Source organism: Idiotropiscis lumnitzeri, chromosome 1, assembly GCF_059441095.1.
Source record: "Idiotropiscis lumnitzeri isolate Australia: NSW breed Sydney's pygmy pipehorse chromosome 1, RoL_Ilum_1.0, whole genome shotgun sequence".
NCBI lineage: Eukaryota > Metazoa > Chordata > Actinopteri > Syngnathiformes > Syngnathidae > Idiotropiscis > Idiotropiscis lumnitzeri.
Genome location: NC_142391.1, coordinates 14,376,283 through 14,401,912, shown reverse-complemented (window position 1 = coordinate 14,401,912; position 25,630 = coordinate 14,376,283). Strand labels below are relative to the sequence as shown.

General features: G+C 39.2%; 1 protein-coding gene across 8 annotated transcripts in view; it reads left to right on the top strand.

Moving 5' to 3' along the window:
• The window catches only part of dlgap2a (discs, large (Drosophila) homolog-associated protein 2a), a 154,599-nt gene that overhangs the window by 72,891 nt on the left and 56,078 nt on the right, over nt 1–25,630 (top strand). For 2 of the 8 annotated variants that reach the window (XM_088319196.1, XM_088319217.1), the window contains one exon: nt 3,190–3,222. The exons of the other annotated variants lie outside the window; for them this stretch is intronic. In XM_088319196.1, coding sequence (XP_088175322.1) covers nt 3,190–3,222 — 33 coding nt within the window. The remainder of the gene's footprint in view (nt 1–3,189; nt 3,223–25,630) is intronic. 8 annotated transcript variants of the gene reach the window in all.

Here is a 25,630-nt window from a genome sequence, read left to right as displayed (position 1 = left end):
TCCAGTCTCGAGTCTAGCCTCCACTGCATGTCCAGTCGTTCAGGCACAATATTTTTGCTCTCCTGAGCATCTGGCACGTACTTTTATGGTCCAACGAATATAATTCCAACAAGCTCCTCTTCCTCCAACTCTTCAAATATCTGGATCCCCTCAGATATGTTTGATATTTCGCTTTCGGAGTCAATTTCTGACTGGCTTAATATAAGTTCACGTGGTGAGTTCTGCCGTCACACTTCCGGGTTTGAATCTCACTTCGGGAAAATGTCATTTGTATTATGTGTAATTACTTTGGCTGTGACACCAAAATATCTAATTTACCATTTTGACACTAGGTCTTTAACCAGTACAGTGGTACCTTGAGATACAAACGTCCTAATATACGATTTTTTTTAGATACGAAAGGAAATATTCATGAATTTATGTCCTAACATACGACGGAAAATTTTGAGATACGAACGTGCCTGCCTGCTCAGTCTGTGGTGACGTCACACTGTTTGGTTGCTGACGCCTCACTGTTTACACACATGTCTTGTGATTCGTAGTGTTTTGTGCTGGTTTTTGTATTATTTTGGTAAATAATACGCTATTTTGTTATTAACCATGGGTCCCAAAGATAAAGGTGGTGAGAAGAAAAAAAAACGAAGAAAATGATCACAATGGAAATTAAACACGAAATTATCTCCAGGCATGAACGTGGGATTGGTGTCGTCAATTTGGCAAAGGAATATGGTCGTAATCCTTCCACGATATCCACGATCGTCAAACAGAAGGAAGACATAAAGAAGCCGCAACCATCCAATTATTTCTAAATTACGTACTGAAATACATGACGAGATGGAACGGCTACTGTTAATATGGATAAAGGAGAAGGAATTGGCTGGCGACACCGTTTCGGAAGTGATCATCTGTGAGAAAGCCAGCGACATTTTCAAAGACCTTAAGCGTGAAGCAGCCGAGACGGAGGGGGAATCATCGCAAGGGGGTGAAGTGTTCAAAGCCAGTCGTGGATGGTTTGAAAACTTTAAGAAACGAAGTGGTATTCATTCCGTTATCCGGCATGGAGAAAAGCTGCCAAAAAAGATTGGAATAAGTTTAGATTTTGTATACTGTACATATGTAGAAATAAGTGTTTAAATGTTTTTGGGCTACGCAAGTAGAAACAAGTGTTGTAGTGTTTACGTATTAGTCCACCTCCTGCACGCCGAAGTTCACCGTCACTGAGGTAAATAAAATTTGTTTTTCTATTGATTTTATTAACATTATCTTATGTTTTTTATAATTATGTGTGTTATTACTCGCTTATTTCTATACAAATTATTTATATTAAATGTTATTAAACTAATTTCCGGGGTGGTTTTATAGCGCTGGAATGCATTAATACATATTACATGTATTAATATGGGAAATTTTGATTTGACATACAATTTTTTTGACATACAACGATTGTTCTGGGACGAATTAAAATTTTATATCAAGGTACCACTGTATGTGGTTGACGTCCCCCGTCATGCTGCCTATTACCTCTGGAGCTCCTTCACACACAACATCCATAACCTCATAATCTCTTTCTGACTCTCAAAACACACATTTTCAAATGATCTCAGTCTGTTTCTCTAATGCTAGATTGAATTATTTGCAACTTTTTACATTTGTTGATCTTTGTATATATAGCACACTTGATCCTTTTTCTTAAAGACATATTATGTAAATCACAAGCCGTCCAAAGAGCTGTTGCAATGTTTTCATGCGCGAATAAATAGTTTGAAGACCAAGGTTTCTGCTGATCTAAATAAACCACTAATTAGTTGAAGACGACGAGCCTTGGCATCAAAAAATAAGCCAGGCATTTTTTTTGGGCCTCGTTTGTGTTAGTCAAAAGCTCCCAGTACAACATCCCCTTAGGTGTTTTGGGATTGGCAACACAGCCTGTAGACATCAAATGATTACTTCATCACCACTATACATGGTAATAAAATCAGAATTGAGCAAATATGTTGTTTTGTTTTGTTTTGAATAAATACTCAAGCACCTTTTTGTTTGATCCTCAGGACTGTCCTTTGACAAAAGGTTGCTACTGCATTTCAGCCCAATTTTGCCGGGTTTTCAGTTCCAGTTGTTCAATGCAGTGCGCTAGGGTAGGGTGGAGTTTAACGGGCTGTTGTTTATTGGTAATTCTCTTGAGGTAAATGTAGTACTAATATCCGATATTTACAGTTCAAGCAGCATGTCTAGTTCTGCTGATTTGTATTCCTCAAAGTAGCTTTAACATACGTAAACTATTAGCCTCACTTTTATTTGCGGGGATAGTAGTGTTGGGAGCAGTATCATCATTGTTGCCGTCATAGTGGGACTATAACTGTTGTTGATAAAAACTGATTTTCTCTTGCCACTCCCTTGGTTGCTCTGGTTTTCTGTCCTGTTTGCCGTCGCTATCTACCCTCTGTCCAGAGACATACGGCCCGCAGAGCCTTGGTTTTGCTGTTCACGGAGAGGGGGGGTATTCTTTGTCTCCATCTCCATGCGGGCTGTGGAGGAGTGCGGTTCTTGACAAGTGCCTTTTGTTTTGAATTGGCAAAATATCCAAATAAAATTAGCTTTACTTAACTGTTTAGAAATAACGTAGCTCCAGTATTTGGATGTGAATATGCACAATGGGTACAGGTTATTTCTCATCTGCTGAGAAAAGTGGCCATTATCACCTCTATATATCTGCAAATTATGGACTCTTGTTCACACCTTGTCCATTAACAATAATGGACAGCATGTGCATGTTGCAAAAGCTTTCAATTTTGATGCCGCTACATGCGCCCAATTTATTTCCAGCACAGACGTTACGTCTATGCTATAGGGCTATGGTTATCTAAAGTATGATTAGGTCTGCTTTTGTTTCTTCATTTTTGTTCCATGCCTGATACTGAATCATATTCTCCGATTATGCAGCTGCATGTGGCTGATAGTCATATTATCCATGATGGTTGCCTCTCTATTGAGGTGCACACCGGTGTTGCTCCGCAAAGACATTACGAGCAGCACGACATTACAGCATCTTGTTGCTCCCCATGTCATTTATTGTGTGTGTGTGTGTTTTTTTTTTCCTGTAAAGAGAATGTGAGATGCCGCTGGTAACAGTCACTAAACCTGCGTTACCTATTTTGATGTCTCTTTTATTTCTCTGTGCTCCTTGTCTAGAATCACTGTGCACACTGTGTGGTGAACCAGAAGGTGAGTGGGCCTGGCTATTCCCCAAAAACTCTTGTCATCATCAGGCTTGCTCCATGCTGCTTTGAGAGCGAGGGAATGTGTAGGGGGCACAACGCTTGAGGCACATTGTTCCTCTGCCTTCATTTCGGGGTGGGCACTCTTAAAACAGGGTCACCCTGATTTTGCCTCAGTGAAAATTAAACATTCAACAACTGTCCTTCACAGTTATGAAAGCCGATACCAACACGATGAGCTGCAGACTGGGCAGGGCAGGTCATCTAAATGTAATTCCAAGCGGCCCGCTATCTTAATGTGCTTTTAACTGACTGATTGACAGCATGACGGCTGAAGGACAAATCTTCCGAGTGCTGACTAACCACATTTGCCTCTGCTTCTAAGCCGTATGCGCACGTTTGATTTCTATGAGTCCGCATGCTGTCTGGTGTGTTGTCACATTGCTTCACTTGTATTTGAGAGACAGAAAGCCGCTTAGCGCTCCATGCAGCATCTCGCTCTTCCGCATTCTGGGGTCTTCTCATGCAGCTCGCGCTGCCTCATCATCCATCTCCAAATGCAAACTATTCCTGTGTGCGTCTTTGCTGTTTGGCTCTCCAGCCCAGCATCTCAATCGCTCCCTCTTGGATGGATTATGTTGTGAGGTGCAATCAGGCATTTCATCTTCTGCGGCTATTGTGGGATTTTGCTTGGAAGTCTGCTGTTAGTAACAATCTCACTGAACAGAAGTGGGCAGAAATGGTCCGTGAATACAACAGGAGCTGACAGCTTACTTTGCATTTCGCTTCAAGAGAGGTGAATCGAGGAAACAAGCAAACATGCTCGGTGAACGGCTCAGTGACAGATAAGATATTTTCCCTTGAACTTAACCTTGTCCTGAAAAAAAAACTATATGCCTGTACGCCCAATGAGCATTATTCTATGTCTCCAAAATCAATAGAGCTTGTGCTTTGCCTGATTGGATTAAGACATAATCAAATTGAGCGTGATAACAGTGACCTTCCCCCCTGAGACAAATAGACAGACGGGCAGAGAGTAGGACGGAAAGGGTCCATGTCATACTCAAACTGCATTTGTGTTGTTGTTTAAGAAGGAATGCGTGATGCTCCGGGAGAATAAGCATGTTCCCTTCAGTGTTTTTTCTCTTTGACATTGGGACCGCAGGGCCTGAGGGGGAGTTATGAGATCCCGGGAGAATATGTTCACGTGTGTGTGCATGTCGGAAAAATCGGTTAAATCCACACAGCGTATCTATGAATTTCTTCCAAGCGGTGCTGCATTGGGACCAACATTTTTTTTAATCCTTTTTATTGTCAACAACATGACGATCAGATTAATCTATTTAATGAAACGGTGTTCAGCCAGTAGTTTTTTTTCCCCCTCTAGGAACAATATCAAATTATTTAGTATTTGACGGCCCCATTTTTTTTTCGTGAGACAATCACTAATTCTGTCAGTAATTTTGTATGTGCTTCATCTTCCTGCACTTAATGAACGCGCAATGGCAAAGACCCAACTCAATGAGCCGAACGTCGTTAAACGTTCAAAATGAAGGCTGCCAATGAATATATAGTCACAAAGTAAGACATTGGCTTGCATTTTGCCCATTGTCCATGCCCATTGTTTGAGATTATGTGAGTATTGTTACTTGTAGTGTTACTAAAATGTGTTTTTAGTATCCCTTCTTTTAATTGAATCCCCCCTATATCAAGAAATATTTGTAAAGTTTTATAGCAACACATTATTAAAATTAAAACAAATGCTCTTTAAAAAAAAAATAACATCCTGTTGTTTTTTTGTCATAGCCTTCATTCACATAATGCCTTTTGGCCAAATGCAACAATTTCTTTGTCTGCTTTATAAGGTACTTACAAGTCAGGTTCCATAATATTTTTACATTCAGAGATTGTGAAAAATAACTGGGCTCAAAGGAAACTGTAAAACACAGTGTTTTTAAAAAAAATCCCAAAAAGTGGACATCTGAGACATCTGTCGCCCAGAACGGACCAGATTGGGTAACTGAAAGTCACTAATGCCCAGGTTGAGGAAAAGAGGGCACAACATTAGGAACAGTTGCACAATATAGCAATTTAAGTGAAAAAATAGAAGTAAACAAACAGAATAATAATAATACATTTGGAAGTGCCTTTCAGGACACGCAAGGATAACTCGCATTAAATATGGCGTTGTTTAGGACTGCTAGGTCCATCCACAGGCTCAAAAATCATTTTTTTCTGTGTGTGTAATCTTTTAAATATGTTGTTCTATTTATGCTGTGCAACTGATCGATCATAGTGTAAATCTAGTCTCGGATAACAACAGAGGATTTATCGGACTATCATTCAAAACCTCTCGAATGGAAAGACAAACACATGTGCAATTTAAAATATAACCTTGCTGGTCATAAATGAGCGATGAAACGCTGGAAAATGATGGGGCAATTTGATCCAAAACATCACTGGAAAGTGCAAGTCTCCAGAATCACTGAAATAATCCGAAACCTTCACACACAAATATCTATTATCCTTCATGTGTGTTGCAATACGTTCGGTCAAGGTCTGACATCATTTATATTTCTCGCATAGACGCAGACTCATTGTGAGCCAAAATATGAGCCTCATCCTTCAACCAATGCATGGACAATTTCCTCTCTGTCAGCAGGCACAAATGTCCATCATTAACTAAATTTGCTGGGACCCTGACCCTTACTGCAGGGATGCAGAAATGGCATGAGACAGAAGAGCCAATGAGGCAGTCGAAAGAAGTGAAATTGCGTGGATTCAAAGTAAGGATAAAAAAGGAAGCTACTTTCCCCATATTTGCTTTCTTTCCCTCTGGAGCACGGAAGGCATTTTAGACAAACAAACAATATGATTATGACTCAAGTGTATACCCCCTTCCCAGATGCTTCGTCCTCTATTCAATTGAACATCATATATGTTTTATTTCAAGAAGCCCTTTTAAAATGTATGTTGGCTAGGCGAACAGAATTTTTACTAGATTGCTGACCAAGGTCAGTGTCCAATATAGGAGGTTTGGTAGTATGTGAGGAGAGTACTGATTAGCACAAGCTTTATAATGTATTTTTTTGGGTACCGTTTAAGCCACACCATTAAGTCATTAAATGGTGAGGTACTCATCACTCTTTGGTTCGGAGAGATGAGAGGAAGTTTGAAGAAAATGTGACATTTTAAGATTGCCTGCAGCTGCCCACTAAAGTGGGATTAAGGATGCATGCAATTAAAACTGCAAGCAATTTCTTTGCCTTCAGCAGGTGGAAAGCAAAAGTGCAGCGGCAAAGCTATCTTGCGAGCTCATCATCAAGAAACCAGAGTTGCTCTCTCAGCTTTCTAAAGCGTGCATTGTCTTTCTGCCTCACCTTGATATTTTCAACACGAGCACCCTGCAGTACATTGAAAATCACATTTTAATTCCACAAGGGGGGAGCTCGGGTGAGATATGTGTGACATGAAAAAAACAAAATAATGATAGAAGGGGAAGTTGTGGCAGAGAACTAGCTTCAGTCTGAGTATAGCTATGACAGTGTGGATTTTAATTTTAGATTGAACGATAACAACTCTCTTTCACACTCAGCTGCATAACCATCTTGGTGGGGACTTTTCACATGATTCTTAACACAAATTATAACATTGCTCAAAACTAATTCTGCAGTCTTCATCTATTGCTAGTGGGAAACTTAACCAAGGAGATACATGCACCCTTTGACACAGGGGGTTTAATCCAGTAATGTTACGCCTCACCTGTTTTTATGGAAAGGCTTAACGGAACATGACCGAGAGAACTCTGCAGTGGAGTTCATAATGGTGCTGTAGCAATGTCTGTAAATGACACAGCAGGATTTTTTATGATGTTTTTTTTTTTATGTCAGCATCACACAATAGCACTAAAGCAAGGCAGCAAAATGGCGGGTAGAATGTTCACTAGGCAAAAGAGACTACCCTATTTTTACGGTCATAAGACGCGCTGCATCAAAGGGTGCAACACCAGTTGAGGGTGCTATTTCCGTATTTAATGCATATACCAGGCACGCCGCACTACAAGGCGCTAGCTCAGCTGCTCGCGCTAGCTGATGCCAGTTTACCAGGTCTCAATCCCCTAAGGGATCGTTGCCAGCGGTATCACACCGTTTCAATGACAGATGTCATGAAACTATTAGAAATCACTGCCAATAACAATGGCTCTAACCAATAAAAGGTGTCTAGGCAATAGTCTGCTAGACAACGTCAGGGGAGGGACTTCACTGGTCACCACACTCCTTAGAGTCACGGTTTCAAATCAAAACCAAAAACAAACTCAGCATACAAGCAAACAACAAAAAAAAAAAATAAGATTAACACAAAACATGTATCGCTCATGCCATCTATATACCCAAAAGAAATAAAAATAACTAAAAAAGATTATAGCAATGGCTTCTTGGGAGCCACTCAGCCTTAGCCAATTACAGCAATGGCTTCTTGGGAGCCACTCAGACTCAGCCAATCACATGACTGTTTAGAGAGATGTGCTGTTGTGCTTTGGGCTTTTTGCAGTCTGTTGTCTAAACCTGGGACGTTTCTTGCTTGCAATAACATAAATGATAAGACAGACTACAACATTGTGGACAGCTGCCCTTTTGTCCAGCTTTCTCCTACACCATCACCCAAACACCATAGTCACATAATGTATAAGTCACGGTCAATTAGAAGCATAGATGACTCAGACTTTGTCCAGCAGGGTGTGCTAACAAGCACTCCGAACAGCCCAATGAGTAAAAGGGTTGATGGTCGCGAGTGATGCTTAGTCCATATAATGGGCGCGTCGCTTTACAAGGCGCCTCGTTTGTTTTGGGGAAGATTTGGGACTTTAAAGAGCTGGAAAATACGGTATGTTGTTAAGTTCAAATGGATCACCTGGTCATGGCAAGATTCTTGTGTTTGTGTTACTCCTGTGTGAGTTCTCTCCAGTAAAAGTTAAGAAGTAGTAGCCACTTGTGGTGCGGCTATTCAACTTTCAGGGAGGGTTGATGACGCAACAATGGCGCTATAGAAAAGGAAACTGACGTTTACGAGAATTCTGACCAGCAATATTCACTTTCGGTTACGCTTTTTGTTTTTAATGAGTTATGCTGACTGTTGTTCTGTCCTTCGCGGTAGCCGTCAGTACTGGGCTTTTTTTTCCATTTTATTCTATTTTGTTGGCGTTTGGCACAGTTCTAATTTTATGGAACCAGCCATGGATTTTGGGTGCTTGAAAGTACTAATTTAAGTCAAAGATACAACAAGCCGACATTAGGTATGGTTGCTGCGATGGCAGCATTACTAATTCGGAATGGCGTGTTACTATATTTTCTAGGGATCTAATAGAGGTGAGAAAAAAAACTGACAAGCAGAAATAATGAGATTTCCGCATTGATTCCACTCCTGCAAGGACGTTCCTATGATCACCCTTGTTTTTTTTCTAGATCACTCCGTTTCGTTCTTTTTAAGTGTTGTTGCTATTCCGCAATAGTTTTAGCAAATTCCCCCAAACGCAACATATCGGCTAAAAGTATTACAGCATGAGGTCATGGTGGTGTGCCCGCTGTGAGTCTGCCACCAGTGCATGAGAATGATTGACACCCCCGATGTAATGCCTTCTATCTGTGATTGGTTGTTTTCCCTTGGGTGCAGTAGTTACTTAAAAATAAAATTGGAGAGGCAAGCGAGGGCGGTTATTTTTTTTTTTTCTCCACAGATTTTGCTAATGTACTATGTCAGGACATATTGTGGCCTATTTTTGTCAAAGTACCCTGAGGATCAAGAATTCCAGACATTTTTTTCTTATTTCTTGCCATGGTGAAACTGTCTTGTTTTATAGCCGAATCGGTTTCATATAGTGTGCCAGCCCTCATCCCACTCCGCATACTGCTGGGCCAATGACAAAATTGGCTTTCGTCTGATTGACAACAAGTGGGCTGAATGTCGCCAGCAGCAACCGTTTTCTCTTCCGCCTCGCTTAGCTGCGAGTGTTCACAGCGGCCGGGTGCTTGCTTCAAATAGCAGAAACAGAGCCCAGAGGGTGGAATAATACATTTTAACGCATTGTATGAGGCGCACTAACACATCGCCCAAAATAAACACCCTCCACCCTGTCCCCACACCCCGGTGACATCACTGAGGAATCAAATGAGTGCCTAACACAGCTAATGCTACTATGTGTGTTCAATAGAACTCGACACACTAAAAGCAAAACACAGGGACATCAAATTGTATTATCACATCCGGCATTTTAATCAAAACGCCACCAAAGGTACGACTCGTTCACTGCTCTTGACCCAAATTATTTTATTTTTATTTATTATTATTATATGCCCTGAGATTGGCTGGAAACCAGTTCAGGGTGTCCCCCGCCTATTGCCCGAAGATAGCTGGGCTAGGCTCCAACAACCCCCCGCGAACCTAGTGAGGAGAAGCGGTACAGATAATGGATGGATGGATTATTATTTTATTTTATTTTATTTTATTATTTGCTACAAAATAGCTGTTCAACAACCTGTGACCATTTGTATTCTAAATAGTGTTGATTATTGTTATGTCAGTAACAACACCGTGTAATGTCATAGTGTTTGTTATCCATCAACTTTTTGCAACACTTGTGTCAGGTTCACCAATTTGACATATAGGGTTCATAGCTAAAAGAAGAGAGGCACTCAGCTCAAGTGGAGACAGAGAGGTTAACAAAGTTGATTTGGTAACTTCATCTCCCTTCTGTTCCCCGATGTTTTTGTCACATTCCCTTTAATAGGGTCGGAGAATCAGATTACACTCAAGGGTGGTACAGTTCGTCTACTCAAAGCTGGTTCAGTCCGGTTTAACATGGGCGCCCCATCGTGGGTCGCAGCAGACTTTGACGTCAACTTCTTTTTTCAGGATTCAGCACGATGCTGTTTGCGTCATCCTCACTTCTGAAGAAGCACCGCCGCCCTGCCATTTGCAGGCACCTCCCTGCAGCAGCGGTGTCCTCCTGTATCTCCACTCAAACTGCAAACACTCAAGCATAGTCCACTCCACCAATCCGCAACATGTCATGCGCACCACGCATTGAAACAAAGCTGCGTCATGGCAAATGTATAATAACCTCTAAATATTATTCTAACAACTTGCAACATGCATTATTGGATACCATAATCTGACCATGAAACGTCACTTAATTAGTTGCAATTAGCCTCAAGTAAAGTTGCTTGTACAGTCTAACAAAAGGTTTACAAATGGTTGCGACTGTTTTGGAAAGACTTGCCATTGAGAGAAACAATAGCATGGCAAGTAAAAGTGTTTGCAAACATGTTTTCAACCTTTTAAAAAATCTGATGAAACCCATATTTTGCTAAATTAACTCCTCAGTGAGATACAGGCTTAAACTTTAGCCTCCAACCCAGAAGTTCAACCCTTTCAACTCCCAAACTTTTCAGTGTTGTATGCTCCTCCCAAATCTCCACTCATACACTGAAAAAACTTGAGGAATCCCCTGAACCTAAATCCCAAAGTGCAAAGCATAATGAATGCGAAAGAAGGCATTGCATCCCAAAGCCATGATGTACATTATTATGGCAGCTGCATTCTAGTTACGGCAGTACTGCCTGAGCAGCAGTCCCTCACAGAGCAAGCAATTCAGTAACATCTGGCATGCCAGTTCAGAACAGACCGTCTGTGAAATCACCATGCAATAGGAAACAAAAGCTACAAACCATTAGTGGGACTATGGACACGAGTCCATTGAAGTCTATCATCTTAATGGGAGTCTAATGACCAGCATGAAAGATTGGGGAAAAAAAGAAAGCTGACTCTGACTGAAGTGTAATGTCCAATATAAACGCATTATTTCAAACACTGAAAATTTAGCAAAGGGTGATGATTCTGAGGTCGCTAAATTTAATTCAGCATTTGCTTTTCAGATCAGGTAAGGAAATGATTTGTGATCAAGGACTAGGGATTCCTGACTGCTTGTGTGCTGGCTCCATCTTTCTCATCCTCCTTTACCTATTTAAAATGTCAAACTTTGGTCGGCAGACTGTTTATGCCCCTGGCCAACACAGAATTCTCCATTTAGTATCAACACCCAATTATGCTGATTAGTTTATTTTGTTTTGTCGATCTGTCTCTCTTAGTGATCTTTTTTATATTGGTAGAATTGGAGTAGTTAATTAGTAATAATATAAAAACATTAGCTTATATATATATATATATATATATAGATATATATATATATATATAGATATATTAGTGCTGTCAAGTGATTATTTTCTTAACTAATTAATCACAAAAAATCCATGATTAATCATGATTGATCATATTTTTCAACTACTAATTTTTGCGAAGCTTATAACAGATATTTAATTGAATAATATCTTGGAATAGATGCAAAATCACCAAATATGAAGTATATTTCATTCAAAGACTGTTCTAATAGCTTTCTTGGATTCTTGAATACAATATAAATGGAGACCTCTTTGCAGACATTTATTTTCGAAACAGTTCTCAAAACTGCCCACAAGCGCCACACTCCAGCAGTGTTGGTTTGCAAGGCCCAGTGGTAACTTAAACACGGTGTTTTGGTCTGAGACGTGCTAAAGACAGCTAATATGGCACAATAATTGTAAAGTATGCAAATTATTTTTTAAGTAAATCAAACTGAGTTAACTGAGTTAAAATTTTGGGGATTAATCACCTGAGTTAATGCTTTTTTGACAGCCCTAATATATATATATATATATATATATATATATATATATATATATATATATTTATAAACACACTTTAAAATCCATTGTAAAATTATTAAATGTAATGGCTAAACAATAAATCACATGATGAAACTGTGACTTGTCTGCACCACTATGCAAATCACCCATCAAAAGTTTTTTTCAAATATAATCAACAATACAATGCACATGAAATATACTTTTTAAATCACAGAAGTAGTATTATTGGGATTATACATATTTAGGTTGTATGCTTGTAAAAGGAAATAGCATTCATTATTTCTGCCTGTGTGGATCTTTTATGATGGTGACTATGCTCAACATATCAACAGTCATAGGATGTGATTGCCTACTTAAATTGTTCTTGAGAAAATGCTGTTATTATTTTTTTGTTTCTTCATTTCCCTTTATTTTTGAACGCATGTATCCACATGCGCTGAATTTTTCAACAGTTAATCACTTATCTCGTTCAGCACTACCGGACGAATGTTGTGGCGAACGAGCAACTCGCAAATGATTACAGCCCACCACAAACGTGGCATATTTGAGCCTAGTATCTTTTTTTTTTTTTTTTTAATTATAATCAAAGTTTATTTCTGCACTTTTATTCATGAATTCTCTCCGCATTCATTGCTTGGCGAGTCAAGCAGAAGGCAGGGCCGCGGATATCAGATAATGCACTGGTTTACTTCTGAATCACGAGCACTGTCTATGTATAGACTAAGTGATCTCAGAAGAGTGAATTGGGAGGGTGAATGACGGATGGTTGCTGTTTTGCTGCAGCTTTGGTGACTCATTGAGCTCCTCTTTTCACCTGCCTGTATTTGAATTCGCACATCATGTTCCTTCCAACTGACAAATGTCTGTCAGTAGAGTTGTCACCTTAAGTTCAGTTTTTGCAACCGAGCTGGCATCATTGACATTTGACATTGTTCTGCCAGAGCAACTTATGAAACGAGTACTGTGAGCCTCATCACTGTTGTGTTCGAGAATTTATTCATCGTGGCACAACCCATTAAACTACTAAAACTTTAAATTACGAGTACTTACTAATAAATACAATTTTTATGAGGATAAAATCATGTTAAAAACAAACAAAGAATTTGTCTCCGGTAGATTCAGTCACTCTATTAATATAGGAAAAAAAACAGAAATACAAATGATGCACTAGGATGCACATGAGATTTAAAGACGATGCAGCCGTGTTGGGATGACAAAGATGTAAAAAAAAATAAGATAATAATAAATGCCATGCAATTGTGAGTTTGAAACTACTTTTTGCAAAAATAACATTTTTGTCCATTATGAAAAAAAAAAAACTGACTTGACATTAATGCAGTCTATATAAATATATATTTCAAACAATTGTGAGTTGTCAAGCCCTTACTAAATTAACAGATGGTGCTATAAACTTTTATTGTGACCACATTTTGGTCCAAAACCCAGAAGAAAGTAATTTCCGCAAAGGGTGTGATGAATTACTGTAATTCTGAAGATTACATTTGCAACCCAAACTCAGTTCCTTTGAGTCCACAAATGGGAAATATTGATCAGAACATATAGTACCTAATGTTTGCTATTTATGTATGAATGCAGTTGAAGAATGGTTTGGAAAGTCCAGAATGTAAAATGAATGCAAACAGGGTTGGTCTTTCCAGTTGTGTACATTTTTTCCCAACATACGAGTTCTCTATGCTGGAATTGAATGATTATGTTGAGAATGAACGCTGTCATAATGTAACCTCTATATCTGCAGCGCTATTAGTTATTAACTTCCGTGCATATCTGTGTCTAACAACTGTTATGAGCAGGGGTCAGAAACATTTCCCAGTGGCTCTAAAATCCATTGCCTGCAGTCTGACGCAGGCTTTGTAGCAACATATGCCCACTGGACCAAAAAGTCCAACTTTAGGAAATTGATCCTGAGGAAAAAGCATCTTCATTATTGCTAACAAAACCGGCTTCTGCATTATTAAACTTTGCGGAATCATTTGGGCCAGTTGCTTTCAGCAGTGCCATTATGGTGTGGTGTGCCCTGACTTTATGCAACTTTAAGCTCCATACAGATTCCCTTGTATATCATGATAGTCTGTTATAGTTCCCTTCTGGAAGAAGGAAATTATGTACTTGTGACTCAGGGTTGTAGTTCTAATACAGCAGAAGCATTGATCTCAAATTTGCGTCCTTTTTTATTTATTTTTTCCTGATTTGAAGCAACAATACAGTCTGCAAAACAATTGTCGACCTTTAAACTTCTCAGATTTTTATTTTTTTTTCTCAAAGGTAATAATAGCACATATAAGTGTTTCTTTAGATCGAATGTACACTAATTTAGTTATAGCCTTCCCCCAAGCTATTACAGTTATTGTTCAGTGGCTGTTTTCTCTACAAATAAGAGCAAAGTGCGCTTGCTTTGGGGTGTTTATTTGTTTCTCCATGTTGACATTTACTGTAAAACTGACACAAACAACAAAAGACAAACCAAATAATCTCATCTGACAAATATTCTCGAGCGTAATGCTAACATCACAGTCAAGCTTTCATTGAACCGACCCGGAACTAAGATACACCGGCTTGGAAGTCAAAACGCCCACAGACAGGTTCGTACTGGAGTTCTCGCCATAGTGGTAAAAGTATGCTGGCAAATCCTGCCTCATCCAAGCCATTCGTACTCGGGCTTCAAACCCGAACCACCATCACATACTACATAATACATTCAAACATTTTGGAATTTTTAATTATTCATTTACAGTTACTTCATTTTAGGGTATTTGTGTCAGAAACATGCTTTATAAACAATTTATTCAGTATTTACAAATGCTTAGCTAATGCTTATTAGTGTGCACTTATTATAAAGTGTTACTGGTTATTTCATTTTATTATTTAACCTCCCCCTATTAATCCGGGTTCTGCTGCAAAGCAAAATATTATAGAAAGGTTAGTGAAAATGTTTATTAATTGCCGCCAATGTCCAAGCAACTGGAACTTTAACAGATCACATTAATACATTCAAACAGAACAAACGACAATGCTCACGAGCCTTTATGTGACCTCAATCACGTCCAACTCTAAATGTGAGCAAGGTCAAAGTGTTGTCTCCTTAGCAACGGTGCAGTTAGTTGTTTGAAGTAACTTCTTCACATTCGTAATATTGCGTATACATGACGTATTAGCGATGTATTTACGAAGACTTTGAATGGACAAATTGTCCCTTATGTGACTCCCACCAAGTCATGGAGGGAGAGGAGGAGGGCGTGGCCGTAGGTTTTTGTATTGATTTCTCCAAAACGAATTGATAAACGCGAAAATGCAAGCTGATATCATTTTCCTGACAAAATACATGTAAAAATTAAGTTTGTTGTTGAAAAATGGACTATCCCGGCTTTATGATACCTTTAACAGTTTTACTGTTTTTACCTTTGCTGGTCCAAGAACAACGTCTTTATTGGGAAAAAAATGATTAGACAATTCTTTTTGCTGCCAGTGTCTGTTCAATCAAGCACTTCCTGTGTCAAGCCAACCCCACGACATAATAGCTGACCCCTTTTCATCGAATCAACCATCTGCCGTTTGCAAAAATATCACACAGGTTAATTGTGTGTGCAGTGTCCTGAACTCAAAGACCACCACCACTAACCCCCCAAACACACACACACACACACACACACACACATTTCTTTATTTTCTGATGTGGGCCTCAGGACACATTAATTGCCCTTTCATCCTCAATGGGGTACACTTGAGGTAACATGTTGACCCATGGGCATTCGCCATTAGCAATTCGGATTCAATCTTATCCATCTTGTTGCTTAGTAACATAACGGTCAGAAGGTATTTTTAATTATACATTAAAACTTGGAGTACGGCGAGTTTGCGCTTAACACTTGTGACACTTCACAGGAACTGTCGACCGCTGAGAGGAAGAATAGTAAATGTGGGTCAAAACTATGCACTGAATGTTTATTCCTTCATTGTCTTCCAAGGCAAATTAGAGTGGGTCAAAAGTCACGCATTTTCCTTTGGCTTTGTTATAATTAAAAGCAGGTTGGTGCACGAACCACTACACATAACACAAAGAGGAAAATGACGGTGCCTCGGCCAGTCTTCGTTTTCTTCCAGGATGCCCTCCATCAAACAAAACGACACAGACATGAATAATTCTATATACAAAATTCACCACTGATTTATGTCTTACTCGTGAGGCCACTTGTTGCCAGGCAGAATTTGTGGTGCCCATTCATAACTACTCCTTAAGCCGTTGAAAAGAAAATGACCGCACCCACCACGCTTTTTTTTCTTGAGGCTGTGCCAATGGAAACACAAACTCAGACAGTGACACACTTAGGAAATGATAACTCACATTCAACTATGTATTGTGTCAATTAATAGTCAAAGATGTTTCAATCAGAGATTCAAGTGCCTCATTCTTTTCAGACTTTCATAATAATTATATAATTCCAAAAATATTAAGACGGAATATCACTGGCATCAGGCCAAAACCTCATAAGTCACATTTTGGTGAATTTTTTTAAATTCTTTTTTTAATGTACTATTGGTCAGTCCACATACGTGGATGTTACCTTTACACATTATTTACCTATCTAAAGATTTAAAAATAGATTGCTCGCTTTCAAGATGCAATGCTAATGGTTGAACAAACTTGTCATTTTGGAGGTTTCCTCAAAAGTTACTATTAATCAGGTACACCGTTTTGGCCTGACTCCAGACATAATAATATATTGACTAATGTTTATGAATTAAGGGTTAGGTTCAGCAAGGCATGGTAGAAAATGTATCGCGCAAGCTTTTATAGATCCAAACATTTGCTGGACTTATTTTTGATGCAAACTAAAGATATATAATTTTTGGTAGGACATGCATTTCTTTAAGAATAATATTTTTAGGTTTGTGGCTCAAGTGTCAATGTACTGATGAACACCGTTGTAGTGATATGTTTCCGCATACGAACTTAGATATCATCCATCCATCCAATGTGAATTGATTCAATCGTATCTTAAAGTTTAGGGTCGACTACAGATTAGTGTAAGAAAATCATATTCCTGAGTTTCCTGGAAGCGGAAGATCTGGTGTTTTTGGAGAAGGAGGCACAAGGTAGTCATTTTATACTGCAACACTGGTTTAATGAGTTTCACCTTGTGCTCGATAGTTTTTGCAAATGAGATGAGGTGCAGTACAACGGGTTCGTACAATTCCACTGATGATGCATTACTAATTAATTACAAAATTATGGGGGCAATTTAGAAAGCTGAGACGTCAGCGTGTTTTTTTTTTCCTGGCTGAAAACCCAGCTCTGGCATGTCGTTTATAGTCTCACTTTAACGTGTCCGGCATTGCTGTTTACAGAATCATCCATCCTAATCCCGTTGTGTACTGGAGTGTCAGTGGTGGTGGCCCACTGTGTCTTAGTGAGTGATACTCAGCTCTCTGTAAAAACGCACGTTATGAACTCAAGCTCATGACTATGCTGCGCTTGCTTTTAACAGATGGATTAAAACACATTGCATCAATCGTGGTTAATTGATCAAATCAACGCACCTCAGGTGGGATTTAAGAACAAGAAGCAAAGCATTAATAGTTGGGGATTATATGGCATTAAATGAGGGAAATTTACTGAATGTTTCATGTATTCTCCGGTCATTCATGCAAAACAACATTCATCCATTAAATGCATGCCTCGCTTTGTCTTTGGTTCATGTTTGCCTCACTTGTTCTCAGTCATCCCTCTGGAGCCCAAAATAACCTTTTTTTTTTTTCAAAATCACATTTTTGTGATGTCTTGTATGCAGTTTAACACCTGAGACCATTAAAATGGAACCACGCACATGGCGATGTTTCAGGCTTCTTCATTTATTTTATGTGCCTACATGCAAGGCACACACGACAAGCTCAAGCCTCAGGGACAAACATTTGAGGCTTATTCGGACACACAACAATGATTCCGTGCTTACCCTCTGGGTCTCATCTTGTTGGATATGAAAATGAGGGTGAGAAGGATATCACAGGCACTTTAATTGATTTCAGACCACCCTCATGTTGCGCATTCGTAAAGGCCACACAGTTAAATGGCGCACACACACACACACGCACTCGCAGGATATTCTGTGAGGGGAATGTGTTCCTCCATAATTAAATAATCACAGTAGCTGAGAGGTCAATATCGAAGTAATTAAGTTTGGAAGGTGTTTACTGTGTTGAAACATTGTATTTTTACAAAAATACAGAATGGATTACGTTTACCCAAGGTCGGGTTAATTACAGCTGCGACTCTAGTAAGAAAAAAACAGTTCAGAGAATAGATGGATGAAGGATGGATGTGTCAGTGAATAGTTGCAGCATTTGGCTTATTAGGCCTACTTTGTTTCGGCAAAGTAACTTGATTGTTTTGTTGTTGTTGAAGTGGGACACAGCTGGCGACTGTCACGCATTCCGATGCACTGCATGCGGCTCCGGGTAACGACCAACACTGCCATCCTGCCTGCGATGCTCTTAGTTTTCCCCACTGAGCAACCTACAGCTCCGAGATGATCAACCCACTGGGGCGTTCTCTTGATGGGGGGGCCGTTAAGAATGGGATAGATGTTTGTTGTGATTGTGATCGCACTTGTGTTATTTCCTTTAGAAGCACTTGCGGCAGAAATGAATATTAAATGCAGGTTGTTAAACTCCCAAACTGTGACCTCATCCCAGAGAGTGTAGCACACTTTTTTTTTTTCGAATCCTTATATGTATTCTGTGTTTTGCTTTTCAACATATTTGAATATGGAGAGTCTATAAAGGGTAGATTTGATTCACAGGATTGCTCTCATTAACATTCAAGAGCAAATCCATTAAAGATATTTAGAAGCCAATAATATTAATGAACACTTCCTCTTGCTGATCGAATCTATTATCGCCCCAATCTCCTGATTCATCTACAGCATGTTTGCCGGATAAAATGCTCAATGCTTATTGATTTGAAAGAGAATCGGCTTACTTCATGTTACTTCTGGTGTAGGTTCTTCTTTTTTTCCCCATATTCTTTTCCGAATATCCTTGGTCATAGTTGGTCCAAAAAAAGGATGATCAAGAGGCAGGGAGCCAGAGTCAATCTCAGGGCACAGAGAACTCACCCAATCAAAGGAAGGACATGCAAATTCTACACACAAAGGCCAGAGGTGAGATTTGAACTATGTGGCGGTCATGCAAACCAATATTCCACTGTTCGGCCATCATACGAGGAACCAAAGATTAAACAAAATTCACATTTATTGTGAATGCTTTTTTTTTTTTTTTTTTTAATCTTGATCTCATTATGGTGGACCGAACTATTTCTGATGATAAGTCCCATTGCGAGCCATTGTGTTCAGGATGAAAACGCTCATACTGACCTCTTTGAGTATGAAATAGAATTTATTCTAACTTTGGAGCTATTCGGATGCGTTTCATTTGGCACGAGAGTCTTACACAATTTCCATCTGCACTGTAGCACCTCCTGTCAAAATGAGTCCGCCGGTTTGGTGACCTATGCATCGCCCACTCTCTCATTCCGCCATGCCGCCAGCTGACAGCACACAGCTTCCCTCATGCAAATAAGTACGTAGGCTCCTGTCTCCAGTTAAAGAAAGGAAAAACCTACAGTGGTCGCTGAAATAACTGATGAGAATAAATTTGTCACAATGCGTATTGACAAGCCACAAAGCTACTGCTGGAAGAGAATGGTGAGATAAAACTCGATTTTTATTTTTTTTTTTTGCACAGAAAAAAGATGCATATAAAAAAAGAACAGAACTGAATACTTCTTTGTAACGATATGCAGTCTGGAGAAGGCATCCTTCAAACCCGAGAGAGCTGGAGCAGTTTGTTGGTGAGGAATGGGCTCAAATAGGTAGCGTGTCGTCAGTGCTTCAGAAATCGATGGACTGCACTTAACCACTGCCCATTGTCAGCAAGCGAGATGCAATAGTTTGGTCTGTCACCAATAGTGTGCTGAACTGTTGCTGTCAATGTTTCTTTCCTCTTCTCTTCTGTTCTGCCAGCTGCTAAAATCCAATCCAGTGATTAGAGAAGTCCGTCATCCATGCTTTTCACATTTCATGGCAATCCCATTACAGTTGCTTGTGTTGTGGATCTGGGAGGGAAACTAAATCAGCCCGCTCCCTCCATTGAATTACTGCTCGAATCATGTGCTTTTAGTAACTGCCTGGGGAAGCACATGAAAGTGTGCCTGCTCCCAGAAGGGTACTTGGGTACAGATGTTGACTGTCAAGTCAGCATCAACATGATTATCTCCACTAAATTTCCCTTAGTAGTCATCTTAACGACGGTACGCACATTCTGCTTTGTGACATCAAAATGTGGGAGCCCGCAGCTGTGACACTGTCAAAAATGGCAAGTGTCTGGTCACTGCTGTTTTTGTGTGGAGTGGATTTGAGATGACCAACACAGCATACCGCACATAAAAGAATATCTCCATCAACAATTGCAAGTCTCCTCGCGGAAGTGGAAGACAATTTTTATTTTTTTCATTTGTTTTTTTTTTTTGTGATCAAATATTTTTAATTCATGTTTTTCTTTTTTTTTTTTACACATGGTGGAATCCAACATATCAAGAATTAACAAAATGCATATAAAATATACGCACAGAAAGTAAACCCTTCCCTAAGCAGTCCTTTGGGCCTCAGCAATTCATGTCCTAAAACTGGACAAAAATGACTAAATGCAGAAACTGAAATAATAATAATAAATATGTTTAAAAAAACCTAAAAATAATTTTAAAAAATCGTGAAAAACATTTTAAATTAAAAAAAATGTTTGATTAGGTCATCAGACAAATTCCAAACTGATATTTTTTTGCTGTTTTGCATTGTGAATTCGGGCCATAGATATTTACAGATAAATTATATCAAGAAAACTGGAAATACCAATGACAAAAAATAAGAGTGTATGTGGAGGTTACCATCTCATTGCAATTTAATTTTTTTTTGCCGCTGTTAGAAATCGTTTTTTTACATTGTCATGTATTAATTGCAGATAAATTACATAAAATAAATATTGGAGAATTTAAAAGTTTAGTCTATGCTATTAAAAATGATAAATGAGATGTGACCTGCTGCCAAAAATTGGCAACAGGATTGCATTCCCAGAATCTATGAAAAAAATTCCCTGGTTTGTCCGATGGTCATAATGGGAAGTGAAGACATGAAGATGTCGGTCTTTGTATCAAGATTAACCTGTGAGACTTAGCCCAAAGTCACAGACGACCCAGACTGCCGCAAAGTACAAAGAAGAAAAGTAGTCATAGTAGTTGAAGAAGAGCTAGATGACGCAAAGCTAACTGTTATCTGATCTGGTCACTACATTGCGGTTGCAAATGCTTCCCCTTGTCCTTTTAAATGTGGCAAATGTCTTGGGCCTGTGATACGCTACCAACCAAACGAGGGTGTTGCACACAGACCATTTACTAATTAGCTATTATTCCGTTTCACATCACAATCACAGAGTTTGGTATGCTCCTCAGTCTTCACCACACACACACACACACACACATACTGGAAGGAGCAGGGAAATCATTTATATGATCTGCTTCCCCAATTGTTTCCGAGCACTTCAGGGTGGGAAAATTACTGTTAACACACCCCACACCACAGGCTAATCAGTTACGATAATCAGTCAGAGACTGAGCGAGGCCTTTGCTGACTAATCGGAATGGTGGGGATAATGCTCACATTTGTTGCAATTATTGGCATGCGTTTTAATTCCTTCCCAGTTTGTCATCAGTAAATTTCTTGTTAGTTATCTATGTGGAAAGCAATATTTTTTTTTATTAACGCAAGTACCTCATCTATCATTATTTATTTATAAATTGATGAGTTAGTGTTAAGGAGTTAAGTAAGGATTTTTCTTACTTAATTTTTCTGGTGAAAATTTTAAAATATTTCATACTTCGAGGGCTTATTAATCAGTGCACGTGTTTCATGTTGAATAACATCTTGTGGAGGTCAATTATATATTTTGATACATAAGTATACTTGTCACCATTTATATTAATTGCATTTTTCTGCCGCTCTCAATAATTTATTTGAACTATTTGCTGTTTCTGTCCACTTGCATTGGGGCCCAAGTGATGTTTCACCTACATGGCTGGGGGAAACAGTATTGGCATTCGTGTCAGTTGGATGTTTAGTGTTGTTCTACTGCCAGTTTATGCTGAAGCAAAAACATTGAACAGATTGGGAAGAAAGGTCAAAGGAATCAAAACTTTCCTCCTGGAACAAAAACAGAGCTTGTTTTTTCAGTTAATATTCCTTCAATTGACTTTCTTTTGTTTTTTTAACCGATAAATCAGAGGTATTCAATTAAAAGTCACAGAGGTCCACGACGAAGATTTCTTCCAATTAAAAGGTCAGAACCAAAGTCCAACTTCCCGAAATGTCTAGCCTATGTTCACATTTTTATATTGTTTCAATATTTAGTCATTTTCAACAGAGCGCACTCATATACTAAATATTTAACAATGTTCCCATTCAACACCTTTGCCAGTCAAACAAATGTAAGGCGTTTATTTCACATTCAAGAAAATGTGGCTCCAGGAATTTAAGGGTGCCACTTCCAGAAAAAAACTGTAAAATATATCCTGCAGAAATATATCAAGTGCTAAGCATTGAGTGAACATCTTTTACCTTTTTTTCTTAAATCAAAGAGTTATCAGTCTAAAAAAAAAGCCTAATTATCCAAGTAAAACAGGTCAACATGTTCAGTCCACAATCAATAAAAATGGCTGTCCTCATGAAAAACTAATTCAAAATGAGCTTTGTCACCACTTTTTCTTTTGAATATTTTTTTAACATCTCTTAATGAGAAAAATGAGTTTGTGACTGCCCTGCCAGTGACTTAAATCTGGGTTGGAACGGAGTCAGGGTAGATTATTTCACACATCTGGCCTTTGTGTTTTCCTTTAAATAATGTTTGTGCAACAGCATTTAGGCACTCCTTCACAACTTCCCCATCGCTGAATGTTTTTTTGTTCCCCCCAAATCCATGATACTTTTAGTGAACATTCGTTTGCATGCCGCTGGGATGTAAACGAAAATGTAAAAATCTGTTGTACTGCACTCGAAGTTCGATGTTTTTGCCTGCGCTCACCTCAAACTTCAGCGGATAACTTTGCAAAAGAGGGCGGTGCTTTGTTTCGTAGTGGCGCTTCGCAATGTTGCGACGCTTTCGGAGCATATGATGCACACTGGTTTTGAATTGGCTGCAGCCAGAACGCAAGTAAATTTCTCCGTCCATTCATTTAAAACAACACGCATCGACCTCGCTAACTTTTTAGCACGGCAAACTGTCAGCAGCACTCTCTTCCGGTCTGTTGCGCAATTGGCAGTGGATTGTAAACAAAAGATTTGATTGGCTCAAATCAGTGACGCCTTTTCCGTATTTACTAGAATTGCAGCGCCGACGTTTGCGAATCCGGACCGCGGTCCGCCATTTGGTGATGCCTGCGATAAATCATTCAGGCAGGATCCCCGAAAGTAAACAAAACTCAAAAGTCACTTGGAAATTTGTGTGTGTGTAATGTTTTATTCGAGGTGCTGAAATCAATAAAAATAATACATTTCAGGTTGGAAATGATAAAAGACTCAATCTTGCGGTTTGTTGTAGCTGTCAAGAAATAAATTGTCCAGTTTCCTAACACCAGCACATCCTTCACTGCATATCTTCCAGACTTATTGTTCAGAAATAGACTAACCTTGCAAGGCGGAAATATATTTGAAAGGTTTGTTATCCCACAAAGCATTTCATCTGCTGTGTAAAGGAAGTCCTAGTGTGTGTTCCTCTCTATGAAAAGTGTGCCGAGGTACGTCGTGATATTAAGCTACATAAATAAAGTTGACAAGAATTGAATGCAGTCATGTTATAATATTTGCAGCTGAAAGCGCTTGAGTGGGCATATGCACTGCTCGCCACTGGCTGCTAAATATTTATTGTATGCTGTGTTTAGAGTACACCCAGGGCATTGTGAATCGTGCTTCATTCATTTCCCCGCTGTGAAATCAGGCCAGTAAAACACCGGGACAGGCACTTAAACTAATTGCATTTTACCGTCAGACGCGTCCAGCTTCACCTCCACTCCCTGGAGCGACATGGGACAACCTTCCTCACTTCAAATTATCTCCATGCACACAAATGAGTGTTTTCTGAATAATAATAATAATAATAGTCGTCGATGTTGTGGTTGTGAGCAGTGTGATGTCATAACCGGCTTTGCATGGCGAGTGAATTAGTGTTCCAAATTCTCAGCTTCTGATGTCCACCGTGCAGCGGCTAGTCCTGATTTCCGCACGCGTCAATGCGCTGATTGACTTGGAACAATGTGGCAGACTATGGAGAAATGTTGTGTATGAGACATGAAAGAATTACATTAGAAGGAGAATTCCTTTTTTGAATTCAAACAGTATAATAATTTTGTCCATCTGACCAATCAACTACATTGCACATGTGCTAGTTTCATATTGATTCAATTAACATGTGATTTAATCCCTGCTGAATCCCTTCGTGGGTGCATAAGACACGTCATGACGTGTCGCTATGGTAACCAGAAATTGTTCTGAGGCTACCAACAATTTTGCCTGAAAAATGGAGCCGTGGCTGTTTTGCACGACGTGATCTCGTCTTTTCCCGTGTTTCACATTCGGCACAATTGGTGCCTTAACTACAGCGACACTGGATTGAGATGTACGGGGCCATGTTGAATTCGATGAGCATTTGTTTGTTGCAAATATGATTGTAAGTTTTTACGGGTTTCATTTGGCAATTGTGTTGTACCTAATGCAGGTTTAGAACTTTGTTTCTTTGTGATCATACACGCTAGAAGGATGGCTGCATAAAGAGAATAAATCAGTCAATCAGAGGATTTTACCTTTTAATATTTGTAATATTCATGTGTTGTTCTTTACTTCCAAAGGCTGTGCAGGTTTGAGTCCCGGCCGGTGCTACAATACACAAACACGGATGAAAAATATGGGAATGTTACATCAGGAAGGGCATCCGGCATAGAAACGGTACCAAACAAATGATGCGAGTGTTTCAATTATTGTGTATCTCGTTGTTGTTGAAACCTGGGGAGTAATTTACCTGCAATTTGGGTATCGGAGCATGCAGGTTGTTTCAGGTCCCCAGATATTCGGATATGCATGTAAATAGACGGCTATACGCCTTTAAATTGGAATTAGGCACGTTAACATGCAGTGTAAAAATCCTTAGGGTGAGAGGCGCAATATACGCCACAAGCCCTTTTCCCAAATCGGAATCTGAAGCACTGATATGTGCGCTTGGTGCACTGTGTGTACTTTTATTTGCAGTGCATGCTGTGGTAAAAATTCATGTCAGTGTGTATGATAACAACGGGTAAGGTATGAGCGGTGCAAATAAATACAAATAATAAAACATATCTAACCTGAACTAGTAGTAGCCTGATTAAACTGTAAGCATCACACAGATAAGGCGGATAATTAGGAATAGTGGTGGTCGTTGGTATCGGCCTTCTGTTCATGTGAATGCATTGTTATAACATGTAATAGAATTGTTATAACATGTAATAGAAGTAGTGCTTTTTAAATTATGTCCTGTGATTGGCTGGCAACCATTCCAGGGTATATCCCGCCTACCACCTGAAGATAG